This window comes from Cavia porcellus, unplaced genomic scaffold (genome assembly GCF_034190915.1).
Source record: "Cavia porcellus strain 051 isolate PalLab524CR breed Dunkin Hartley unplaced genomic scaffold, mCavPor4.1 scaffold_10, whole genome shotgun sequence".
Lineage (NCBI taxonomy): Eukaryota > Metazoa > Chordata > Mammalia > Rodentia > Caviidae > Cavia > Cavia porcellus.
Window position 1 is genome coordinate 551,050 of NW_026947493.1, and position 13,187 is coordinate 564,236.

General features: G+C 53.7%; 1 protein-coding gene across 1 annotated transcript in view; it reads right to left on the bottom strand.

Annotated features, from left to right (window-relative positions):
* Coro2b (coronin 2B) overlaps positions 1-13,187 on the bottom strand; it is a 100,328-nt gene that overhangs the window by 4,318 nt on the left and 82,823 nt on the right. Inside the window, exons 4-10 of the mRNA XM_063256875.1 lie at positions 5,042-5,191; positions 4,621-4,785; positions 3,187-3,303; positions 2,432-2,536; positions 1,895-1,991; positions 344-456; positions 25-115 (exon numbers count right to left, since the gene is read on the bottom strand). Coding sequence (XP_063112945.1) covers positions 25-115; positions 344-456; positions 1,895-1,991; positions 2,432-2,536; positions 3,187-3,303; positions 4,621-4,785; positions 5,042-5,191 — 838 coding nt within the window. The remainder of the gene's footprint in view (positions 1-24; positions 116-343; positions 457-1,894; positions 1,992-2,431; positions 2,537-3,186; positions 3,304-4,620; positions 4,786-5,041; positions 5,192-13,187) is intronic.

Below are 13,187 nucleotides of genomic sequence, written 5' to 3' on the forward strand. Positions count from 1 at the left end.
GCTCTGGCCTCTTCTCTGAGGTACCTCGGTTGATGCCACCCAGCCACTCATCCGGGGTCAGGGCTGGCTCCGTGCCTGGCGTCATGGGGTATATGTCTTCCTGGTAGGAATCCGACTGCAGGGGCAGCAGCGGGGAGTGAGGCGGCCCTGCCCCGGCCAGATTCCCACCCTCAACGCTTGCTTTCCTGCCTCCCAGCCTTGCTCTCCAGGTCCTCCCCTCAGCCACTCCTCACCCAGTCCCCGAGGTCCCCACAGCAGTGACTCCTGCCTCCCACTCCAGGTTGGGCCTGAATCCAGGCATCTCTCTTGGACACTGGTGAGTGGACCCTGGAGCCCTACTCACCCTCCGAGGCACAATCATAGAGATAGGCTCGATCAGGCCCTTGAGAGTCACTAGCTTGTAGAAGCGGAACACCTCGCAGGCTGACACATCCAGTCCGTGTTTGGGCATGACTCCTGTGGGGAGACACACGGCTCCCTGGGGGCCTGGCCAGTGCCCCTGGATCCCCCTGGCCCCTGCCTTGTGTCCTCTGCCAAGCACAGGTTGAGGTCTGCGGGGTCACCCATGCGAAGGGCAGAGATGGCAGGAACTCAGCTCTGGGGAGAGATGAGTGGGGTTTGAATCTGGATGCTGCCCTTCCTAGCTGAGAGGCCTTGGCCACATCACTGGCTTTCTGAGCCCCCTGGGGTAGTGCCACATGAGGCTCTGGGGATGCTCACTGCCTGCCTGGCCTGTTGGTGAGCACAGCCAGTGCCCTGTCTTTCCCTGGATTGAGAGTACTAGACAGGGTTCAGGGCTCCCTTGGGATAGAAGCTGCTCCTCTAGACGGTAAATTCCAGGAGCTGCAGAGCTGGGCTGTGAGCCAGAGGTCTGGATCTGGACTCTCATTTCCTCCTGCAGTGCTGGGGACAAAATGCAGGGCCCAGGCATACCAGGGGAGCGTCCTGCCGTCGACCTCCATCCCCACGCCCTTCCTGTGTGCTGTTTGTTTGGTTTTGGGACAGAGTCACTCTAAATTTTTCAGGCTGGCCTTGAGCGTGTGTTCCCCCTACCTCAGCCTCCCAAGTAGCTGGGATACTTGTGTTCAAACCCATGCACCTGGCTTAGGTTCAAATTCTGTTTCTGCCACACTGCAGCTCTGCGGGGTGAGTTACTTTATTTCTCTGAACCTTTGAAAAGAGCCTGGCTCTCGGTCAGTATGACTAGGCTTCTCCTCTGCTCCTGGATCCAGCCCTCCTCCCACTTGCACCTTGTACCTTCTTCCTAAAAGGACACGGGGTTGACAGAGTTCGGAATGAGGAATGGTCATTAGGACCTCAAATGGCTCCAGGCCCTTTCCTGTTGGCCACCAAGGAAAGAAGGGGATTCTCTGTGTCCCTGACGCTGGCCCTCACCCTGCCCATGACACCAGACGCACAAAGGGTACAAGATGGACTTCACTCTAAGGAGGAGCATCACCTGCACAGGCAGAAATGGGCCACTGGAAGATTTGACCCACAGGATGACTGGGACTCCTGCGTGTTCCTTCAGGGTCACAGGTACTGCCAGTGTAGGTGGATAGGAATAAAAATGTCTCTTCAAGACTGAAGACTGTCTGTCCAGCTCTCCAGTCCGCAACCCCAGCCCCAGTCCGCACTTAGCCTGAGAACCCGGGCTGTCCGGGGCTGTCAGCTGTGATGGTGACCGGAACCACTTCCTACTCAGCAGTAAGGACAGAGCTGCAGCTGAGGACGAAACGTCAGTCCATTCTACACTTGGTCTCCCCTGTGTGACACTAGACACAAAGGCTGCCAAAGGACAACACCCACCGAAGGCCAGGGACCTCTTCAAGGGGCAGAGCTGTGGGTCAGCAGCCAAGGTCCAGGCTCCAGTGCGACAACCCCTGGCCCTTACCTAGGCCTTTCTGTGGGGCTGGGGAGCGGAACTCCATGAGGTAACTCAGGTAGGGCTTTTCCGTGCTGATCTCATAGTACCGGATGTTCCCGTCACCCTAGGAAGGTTGAGAGGGGGTAAGGGGTTGCCCGCTTGCTCGTTTGTTTAGACACAGGGTCACCATGCAGCCCAGGCTGGCCCTGAACGTGCAGCCTCCTGGGAGCTGGGATTACAGGCTCCTCATGCTACTCTGCATGCATGCAGACCGCTTTTTGACAAACAAGGCTGAATTCATCCAAGATCTCTGGAAGAATGTTCCCAATCCCATCCCTGTCACCTCCACTGGGCTTCAGGCTCTAATCTTTATCCCACCAGCAAACCCCACTCCAACTCACCTTGAAGGAACACTCAGTCATTCACCCTTCAGTAAGAGCCAGTGTCAGACTCAATGGGAGGGGAGCCCAAGGCCCCAGGGACCCAGAGACATTTGGCTGGCTCTTGCCCACTGGGACATAGGGTTTCCCCTGGGGTCCCTCCCCTCCCTCTGCCCTTCACTACCTTTCCAGCCAGGTAGAGCATGTGAGTGTCAGCATCATAGAAAGGGAACAGGAGGCCGGACAGCCCGTCAATCTCCTCCTCAATCAGTGGCATGGACAGATCCTCCTATGGGAGGGAGGAAGGTGGGTTAGCCCGGTTCCAGGCAGGAAGGTGTGGTACTGTCCTAGACCCCAGCCAGTGCCCCACAACTACAGCCTCTTTATGTTTTATTGATTTTTCTTTTTTCTTTTGTTTTGAGACAGGATCTCACTATGTAGCCCAGGCTGGCCTCAAACTCTCAGCGGTCCTCCCGTCTCAGCCTCCAGGTGCAGGGGTTACAGACCACACCTGCCTCCCCTCTGATGTTAAAAAGCCTATCCCATAGCAGGTGATGGCTGTGTTCTTCATCACAGAGAATGATTTAGAGGCCTGACCTCAGTGTCCCCTCCCCTCCCCGTACTCACTAATGGCTATATATCCCCAAGCGAGGCTCAGATCTCTCTGGAGCTCAGCCCAGATTCTGAGAAAATCCCGTTGGGAGGGTACCAAAGCCCTCCTGGGCCCATGCGTCTCCTCCCATCCCACCATGCAGCCGAGGGGCAGCCCTCTCCCCACAGCTCCTCTTCCCATGCTTGATGTGGCAAGAGGTAGTGGGTGGAGGGTGGGAGGAGGCCAGAACCAGGCGGCCCCACTGGGACCTGGAGCCCAAGCCTTAAGCCGTTCTCACACCCTGTGGGAAGCAGAGACCCTTCTGTCCCTCCACTGCTGCCACTGACCTGGTCCCAGAGAGCGATCTGTCTCGTGTTCCACCTGGAGACCCCAGTGGTGAGGAGCCGCTTCATGTTGCCCAGGAACACCACCCGGTTCACCCTGTGGTTTTTGCAGTTCGCCTCCTGGTGGGGACAGAGAGTGAGTGAGCAGGGACCCCCCCAAGACTTGGGTACTGTCATGCTGATGGTGGTTCCCCCTGAAGACGCCCTTGTCCAATCCAAGACAGAATGTTTCTTTACGTGGCAAAAAGATCCTTGCGGATGTGACTAACATCGCTGGCATGAGATTTCCCTGGGTCAGGCCGGGGCCTTGAAGGCCATCCTGAGGGTCCTTGTAAGAGAGAGACACACAGAGGAGGAGAAGCATGTAGTGTCACAGCCAAAAGCCAAGGAAGCCGGAAGAGCAGGGAACAGGTTCTGCCCTGGAACCTCCGCAGGGGCAGCCCTGCAACACCTCCCACCACAGCTGTGAAAGAGCAAGAGTCCCTGTGGCTTTCAGCCACCCAGTTTTGGTTGGTCTTTACGGCAGCTTCATGAAACAAACAACTGCTGAGGAGCAGCGGAGCCCGGCCCCAGAGGCCAACCCTCTGGTGTTTCCCACAGCAGTGGGAGCACAGGAAGGACGGACCGACCTCCACCTGATCCCATCGGGACCCACCACATCGGTGGTGCTCTCTCTCCCCGGGGGGCACCTACTCCTCACAGTGACACACCTGGAAAGCATTTCATCTGTTTCTCACCCGACTTAGCCCTACCGGATGGTTAATTTTGACTGACAAGAAGAGAGATTCCCAGGGAGTTAACACATTTCTGGGTGTGTCACGGAGCTGTGCCCTTGGGAACTCTGTAGGGTCTCTGGTCCCTTCCTCTCTGGCCCTTTTCTCATTATCTGTTTCCTTCTTCACCAGGCCCTTCTGCCTCGAAGCTGCCCAACCATGGACTGAGCCTCTGAACCCGTGATCCAAAATGAACCTCTTCTCCTTTAAATTGTGCATGTTTGATACAAACAGCCACAAAAACCTAACACACTCTATGACTGACACACAGTAGGTGCTTGGGATATGGTCGTTGCTCTCTTCCAAACGACAGCAAATCTTTTAAGGCAGAAGATCCAAAGCTCAAGAACAGAGCAAGGTAGATTTTGCCCTGAGCCATTTTCCCCAGGCTCAGCCAGGCAGAAGTCTGGGCAGTGAGCCCCAAATCGCTTGTCCTGCACCTGTGATGGGACTTGGTTAACACCTGGTGATCTGTCCCACCCAGGGAAGGGGGCTGCAATGGGGACAGAAAAAGGATCTGGGATGCATCCCAGGCAGGAGGGCTCCCTGGACAGGTGGGCTGGGAAGAGGAGCCTGGCCTAGGCATTCCCTCCGGGCGAGGCCAGCAGCCTGGCCCCTATTCCCAAACCTTCCCTTCTCCACCTCAGAACAATGCTGGCTCCACCTGCAGAACACGGCCAGAGCGGGGCTCAATCACACGAAGTTTTTTGTCCTTGCACGTGGTGGTGAGCAGGCTGCCATCCGTGTTGAAGGACATGCAGAGGATGACATCTGTGTGGCAGTCAATCATCTTCACGGGCTCGCCCACATCCAGGTTCCAGATGAGGACCTGCAAAGGCCAATGAGCCAACATTGGTCCTCTCCCAGGGGCCCTGGGCGCAGCAGAGGTCACAAAGTGTGGGTGGGGTATGGGTGTGGGGTGGGGATTCTCATCAGGCCCCGCAGGCCCCGTGGGCTGCAGGGACAGCGGGAGGTGTGCAGTGTCACGTGGGTTGGGGACCAGGTAAAGGGTCCCCGCAGGCCCTGGAAAACCCCTCCGCCCACCCTGTCTCCCCCGCCCGCTGCCTCTTGGCCTGGCCACACACCTTATAGTCATAGCCGGCACTGAAGAGGATGTTGTTGGTTGTGGGGTGCCACTCGACCAGCCCCACCCGCCGGCTGTGGCCGTGCAGCTGCAGCAGCGCCTCTGTCATGTTCCGCTTCAGCCCCCCTTCGGGGATCTCCCAGATCCGTACCTGCAGAGGGGGGCGGCAGGCATTGGCCAGGTGTGCAGGAGCCTGAGGTGCCAACGGTGGCCCCTTCCTGGTTCAGAGCACTGGGCGGGGCACCACTGAGGCCTGGAGGGAGGTCCCAGGGGTGAAGAGAGGGGACAGAGGCCAGCCCTCTAGCCTCAGGGTGCAGTTGTCTCTGTGGGTATCTGCCGGCCTGGCCTGCTACTCTTGCGTATCTCAGGTCCAGGTTGTGAACACCCAGCCTGTAGCAAGTGTCAGAGTAAAACATGGGCTGTTCTTCCCACCTACACGCTCCCGAGACCCTGTCTTCCTTGCACACTCCACATCCCCCCCAGGTCCCATGTGCCACTCCATGGCCTTGTCCCCTGCTCCATCCCCAACCAGGATGGCTGAGGGCAGAGTGCCAGGAGGCCTGAGACCCGGGTCTGTGCTGAGCTGATGGCTCAGGGGCTAGGGGTCAGGACAAGCAGAGCTCGGGCAGCATTGCTATTTTTGGTCATGTGGATGCTGACATAGAGGCAAAGAAAGGTGACCTTGGAGGGAAGGATGGGACCCGCAGGGAGCGGCAGGGAGCAGGATCACATGGCCCATGTGGGAAACGGAGCCCTCTCTCCGCAGTCCCCAAGCAGCTCCTCATAAGCCAACGACATTGCCTCTGTGGGCTCCTGTCACTGAAACCAAGTTCACGTGGAAGTTTCCATTGTGTCAGCTGTAAAGGTGGGGGGCTGGCGTGTGCCCCGCTTTGCCAGCTGGTAGCATCAATGAGATAATGGTGGCAACTACTTACAAACTGTAAAGTGCTCCGGGGAGCGCTTTAGTGTCTGTGGGACCCTCATTCTTGTTATTTTCATCACTGAAAATAATTAGAGCACACAGCAGAGAGAGCTTATGTGACCCCGATTGAGAACCGCTTTAAAACAACCTTTCTGAGACCTGTGTGGCAGTGCAAGTCTGTAATCTCACACTCAAGGGGCTGAGGCAGGAGGGTTGATGTGTGCTCAGGGTCTTCTGGACTACTTAGCAAGACCCTGTCTCAAAAACCTAAAAACAACAGCAAAAATCCCTTTGAAAATCTAAATGACAGATTATGCTAGAACTCATAGATCATTGTCGGTCACATCATAAGATTCTTGGACACGATTTGCCAGTCTTTAGTGGGAACCATGGAAGCATTATGCTCTTTTATGCAATTTCACTTTTAAAAATTCAACATACGGGGGCTGGGGATTTAGCTCAGCGGCATAAACGCCTGCCTTGCAAGCAGGCAGTCGTGGGTTCGATCCCTGGTACCAATAAAAAGGAAAAAGACAAAAAAAAAAAATTCAACATACATATGCACTATGTATACCACACACACACACATACACACACACCACCATATACTATTCATGCATATGCCATGCACATGGCACATACAGCACACCACACATATTGCACACATGTATTACAAATGACACAGGCATGAAGATATTCACTGCCACACTGCCAATAAAGAACATGCCGAGCACACTGAGTGACCAGTGCGAGGGGAACAACATAACATGCTCTGCGAATCCATGGCCGTTACCCTCCTTCTAACCCTCATGGACAAATTCAGGGAAGCTGAAGGTAGAGCTAGGCTTGGGGACCAGGCTGGGGACCACAGAGCTCCTCAGGAAGTCCTATGCCAGTGCCCACCACGAAGGGGCCTCCCCATCCCAGGTACACGTGAGTGTGTCCCTCCCTGGTGTCGGCTAAGATCCAACTCACATGCCTGTTGGCTGGGAGGCTTGGGGGTAGAAGACGGGGTTTCATCCAGAATCTTGGGGTCCCTCAAGGGACTCCCCTTGGTGCCTGCAAATCAGTTTCAAAAGTCCACTCAAAAGTTGTTTGTAATTAGGGAACAGTGGAAAATGCTCTCCTGGCTCCAGAGCCCCATCATGAATGCCCCGTGGGTGCTCCTGCCCACCAAGAAAGACCCCACCATGCTGTCTGATGGAGGAGGGGACACCGAGTGACAGGAGGGCCTGGCGTGCCCTGTGAGGTCTTCAACAGGCCCCATGTGGGGCATTCGGGGTGAGCCTGGGCCTGGCAGAGGTGGGGGACTGGGGCAGGCACCAGAGAGGCACGTGGGCCTTTTGTTCCCAAAATGCATGACTGGAGAGTGACCCTGGAGATGGGCAGATGTTGGACTGGACATTGTGATCACACAGGCACACTCATACCATGCACCGTTCACACCTACCACATGACAAAAACCACACACATTACATATATACACATCCTACACCACACATCACCCACATCGTATACCACATATACCATGAACATACCACTCCACACATGTCCCACACACAATACATCACACGTGCAATGCACACACAGGGCACCGCATACATCATATACCATATACCCCACACACATGACCCACTTGTTCACGTAACACATAAATATACCACCCGCCACACAAAAGCCATGCCACACATCACACACATGTACCATTTACCACACACACATACAGATGCCACATACCACACGTCTGCCAAATGCCCACCACACACACATATACCACACCCACATACAAACACATCACACAGAGAGCATACACCACATATACACACACCCCTCACATATCAACACCACATACATGCTTTTTTTTTTTTTTTACTCAAAAAGGATACCATTATACCTGCTTCTCAGCATGCTTTTTTCATGGAATTCCAGGTAGCAGGCATCTTTCCACACCATTGTGTATAGATCCAGAGATGTCTGCCATGTGAGTGTCTCAAGATGAACACGGTGAACCTCTCTTGGCCAGGTGCAGTGGCATGGGACTTTAATCCCAGCACTCTGGGAGACTGAGGCAGGAGGGTAGACAGTTCTAGCTCCCTGGGCAATTTAGTGACTTAGCAAGACCCTGCCTCAAAATAAAAAATAAAACCTAGGGCTAGGGCTAGAGGTCAGTGTGAGAGCCCTGGGTTCAGTTCTCAGCACTGCAACAAAAACACAAAACACGCACTGCATTCCTGAGTGAGCGTTCCAACAGTTGCCCTGGTTTTGTTCTGTGCCTCTCAGACAGCACCTTTTATGAAGCAATTTTCGGGGTAGCTCAGTGGCAGAGCGCCCGATTGGTCCCAAAGGCCACTCACCATAGTCCAGATTTGCATTTCTGGGCATCACCTGGTGCTTATGGCCACCTTGGTCTGCCCTTGAGGGGGTCTTGTGGCTTTATTGAGCACCCTTCTTGGCTGCCTCCCCCACAGAAACCAGCTCCCCAAGATCTGGCAGGGACCACCCGCTGTGTAAGGCAGGGAGGGCCGGAGAGGGGTGCGTTAGAAGAAGGGGTGCTGCATAAGTCTGAGAAGCTGGGCTGAGCTTGTGGGTAGGTGAGAAGACGGAAGGGGGACATGTGTGTGTGTGTGTGCGCACCCCCAAGCTGCAGGGGCTCAGGCTGCCTGGGAGGTGGCAGAGGAAGCCAGAGGTCACGTGTCACACTTCGTCACAGAGGCCTCAAGAAGCCCCGCTTGGACTGAGTCTCCCAGAATAACCTCCTTCCTGAGCAGCACAGCTCACAGAGGGGCCCCTGTCCCCCTGTGAGGCAAGGACACGGAGTGGGGGAGCCACTTCAACCCGAGGGACCATGAGCCATGGAACCTCACTGGGGCTCTTGGTCTAGAAAGTCAGTAATGGAGAGTTATGATGTTTGGAGACCCATGGGTCACACAAAACTGGGCACAAGGGCCAGGGATTTAGCTTAGCAGCACAAGCACCTGCCTAGTAAGTACAAGGTTGTGAGTTCAATCCCTGGTACCCACCCTCCCCCCAAAAAACTGGGCATGAGTCACACAAAATGATTTCCTGAGGTGACAGCTCTGTAGACAGTGGGTCAGTCAGGTGCCACCCAGGCTCCAGCCTCTGGCCTGGACCTAAAGGAGCAAAGAGCCAGAGGCAGGAGCTTGAAAAGCTGCTTTTGCTGCCAGTAGCAGAAAGAGGGTCTCAGGCAGGGCTTAGATGGTCAGACATCCCAAAGATGGCAAGACAGGCTGCCGTGTTCCCACCTGACACCTTCCCGTCCCATGGTCTGGTCTTCTCTGCCACACACCAATACAAACGCCCTCCCACGAACCTCTCACATTTCTCTAGGGTACCATGAGCTGCAAGGAGACAGCTCTGCTGCCTCTCAGCTGCAGCAAACAGTCAACCCCAGACGTGGCCAGAGTCCAAGGGAGGAGCTGGAGCTCACAGCAAGCCTAGGTCACCAGGAAAGGGAGGGACTCCAGTGGCTTGGGGATTTACTACAAAGAGTGGCTAGGAGGTGGGAGGAGCGCATGGATCTGGCCCAAGTGACTTGAATCCAACAGGAAACTCCAGAGGGTTTCTGGAAGGAAGAGGCAGGGGGATGGAGTGGCCCCAGACCATGCCTTTCCTGAGCGCCATGCTCAGAGCCTTGCTTAACGCAGTCACCCTTGATCCAGCAGAATATGGGGTGCCCCTCCCATGCCACGCAGCCTTAGCCCTGAGGGACCATTTGCAGTCCAGTTGGGAGGCAGCTGAGAAGGCCGGCTGATAAAAGCCATAAGACACATCACACACACGTGCACACATTTACCCACACACGTGCACACACACATGCATGTGGGGGAGATGCAACCTCATCCTCTGTACTCACATCTAGGCTCTGACCTTGGGGCTGTGGGACTTTGGCCAAGTTATTGGGCTTCTCTGAGTGTCAATCTCCTTATCTGAAATACAGGGACACTCACACAACACAGTTGCCATGGAGACCAAAGATAAACCTTATATATCACCAAGGCTTACTAACACCTAAGGATGCTCATTTAATGCTAAGGGTTATACACGATGTTTGCATAGGTCAGATTGTAGATATGATTTTTATTTTTGTTGCCCTCTCTGAAGTGAATATATGGTATGAAGTTTGTCTCTCTTTTATAAAATGGGACATACATTTAAATTTCAACTGGGTTGGGGGTGGCTAGCATACATAGGCCATGCCTTTGATCCTCAACATACACATACACAGCCCTTTCACTATTACAGAGGTATCTGGTTGGATCTCTGTTTTCTGACATTGCGAGGGTCTTGGTTACTCAGTGACTTAGAATCAGAGCCTATTTAGTCCCTCTGGTACTGCTGCTCCCTAAGAGAAAGACTGTTCCATTTCAGGGACTTGTTTGTTACACAGCTGCAGCACATAGATACTACTTTGTATATGTAGGCTAGGAGTTCAGAGGAAACACTGGAGTTTCCAGTGGGCACAAACTCTGGGATGCGATCTGAATCTGAATCCCTTCTTATTAACTAAAAAATGGACTGGCATAGTGTTAGGAGGACAGAGAGGAAATGAATTGTGGTCATCGGGAAGTATCTGGTATCACTGCACACAGTACACTGGCCCTGGGCCTTCTTCATCTGACCTCTGGAGATCTGAGGCCAGCGTCAAGAGCTCAGATGCTTCTGCTTTTGCAGAGAGAAGGAGGAGCTGGGAGGAATCTGCTGGGAGCCCGCACTGCTCTCGTCTCCCCAGTTCTTGCCTATCATCTGCTACCGGAAACTGGGACAGGAGAGGGGACGGGGAGGCTGCTGCAGCCTCCTTTTTTTTGTTTTTTTGTTTTTATTATTATTACTTTATTTATTAATATTAAGAAAAGGTAACACAAATTTTCACAACAAAATAATGAAAAAGTAACAATTGTTAATAAATTACACAACATTATCTTTAGTCACTCAAGTACAAAATATGGGCATAAAAATTACTTCAATCAATATTAGCACAACCTTTCCTGTTCAGTGAACTAAGTGACACTGATGGTATAACTAACTTGCACTTTTTTTCTTTTCCCTTCTATCCTTTCTCTTTTTTCCTATCTCAGTTTCTTCTTGCTGCAGCCTCCTTGTCCCAGCTCAACTCCAACAGCTCAGGGTGGCCTCTGGGCCCGACATTCTGCTCCAGGATCAGAGCAGCTGTGGGCTCCGGTCGGGTCGGGTGTCCGGTCATCACTGGATGCGCCCTGAGAACTGCGCTGTGAGCAGTGTCTGTATGGAATGTCGCAGCTGGTGCACGCACACCAACACGTGACTCCTGACTGCACCCTGGGCCTCCCTGGTGCACCATATGGCCTGTTTCCCGGCTCAATCCTGCAGGCCACAGCAGCACAGCGGGCAGTATTTGTGCAACTACTCCTGGCTAAACCTAAAAAGGCACAGTGAAAACACAGTATTGAAAGAGAAGAAGTGACAGGACACAGGGCACAGGCCATGGTGGAGCCAGGGGCTGGAAGTCACGGAGGGTGTGCGTGGGGCATGAATGCCAAGACCATGGACACCGGGTGACCGAGGACTTCATGACAGACACTGTGCACTTGAGCTGCACTGTACTGACTAAAGCATGCTTTTTCACTTCAGGAATAGGTGAGCCCCAGAGCTCATCACATTTTAGCTCTATAAACCTTTGGTTTTAAAACAATGTGTTGCCTCTCTTATGATAGCACTTAGCTGAAAACATAAACACATCACACAAAAGTACAAAACCCTTCCTTTCCTTTTGCAGGGATAAACAGAAGTGACCCTTGTTTGGGCATGGGCTTTTTCCTATATTTTTTAACATTAAAAAACTGTTATATATTGACCTCCAATTCCAGGCAATCCTCCTGCCTCAGCCTCCTGAGTGCTGAGATTACAGGTATGCACCACCGCACCTGCCTAAAGATCATCAATATTTCTGGCCTCCATCTCTAGATCTTGCCCCCTGGAAGAGCTCTTGAGGGGTGGTGACATAGTGGGAGCTGTTACCTGGGACAGTGACGCCTTCTTTGGAATCTCTTCTGAGGACCTGCCTGAGCCTGGTTTGTAGTGAACTTTACAACTCTGTAAATAGGAGTGCGCTCTTAAATAATGATCAAAAGCATCATTGAGGGGATACATAAACCAGGAACAGTGATTCATCCCCTGCTACAGTTATGCCACAGGCAGTGAGGTGCAGTGATCTGTTTACATCAGCAGCACACACAAGTGAGGACATATCGTGCTATGACATTAGGAGGGTCACAGCGTCACTAGGTGTAGGAGTTTCCAGCTCCATTATCATCTAAGGGAACAACACTGTATGCATGCGGTCAGTGGGTAATAGGAATGCCCTGCGCAGCAGCCGCTGACTGTGTGTAACATCAGCCTCCTTGGCGAGGCTCAGCATGCAGCTCCGTCTTTTTCTCAGAGAGCAGCAAAGGAAGCTCTTCCAGTAAATAGGAGATCTAGCAGGGTGTGGTGGGGCACACCCATGATCCTGACATTCTGGAGGCTGAGGCAGGAAGGTCTCAGCCAGGGAAACAGAGCAATCTTGAGACGCTAAAAACCAAAACGACAAAAGAAAATAAAAAAAGATACAATGGAAAGAGCATCAGGAAGTGGCAGAGCCAGGATTTGAACCCATGCACTCCTGAGCCTGGGTGCTTGACCACTGAGCCACACTGCTGGTCGTCCATGGTTGTTGCCCTCCTCCCCCAGCTGTCCTCAGCAGTCAGAGGCTCTGGTTCTTCAGCTGGGGCTGGGGTGGCAGGAGGCAGGGTATGTGTGGCTTCCAGCAGGGCTGCCATGCTGGCCAAGCCCACCCCCAGCTCCTGAGGGGATCGGATCTCTGTGGGATGGAGGAGCTTGGATAGGAGTCTAGAGAAAGATGCTGAGTGTGGCCACCAGGGACAGGGCCTCCTCCTTTCCCTCTGGACCTCCTGGGATCCTGCTTCCCTTCTCCTTGAGCTGTCAGATGCTCCCCCTCTGCACTGCAGCCCCCCAGGGCAGCACTGGCAGCACAAGGCTGGGAAGGGGTGGTGCCCTCCCCCGCTGCCTGCCTGCCAGCGTCTCCCTAGCTGCGGCAGAAGCTATAAAAAGCTCACTCTTCAACAAGAGGTGACATCACCCAGTGGCGGGAAGAGCTGGATTCTGCCAGATGCCAGGGAGAATTATGGCCCTCGATCTCCCTCAGGGTGGAGGCCCCTGGGCAGGGGCT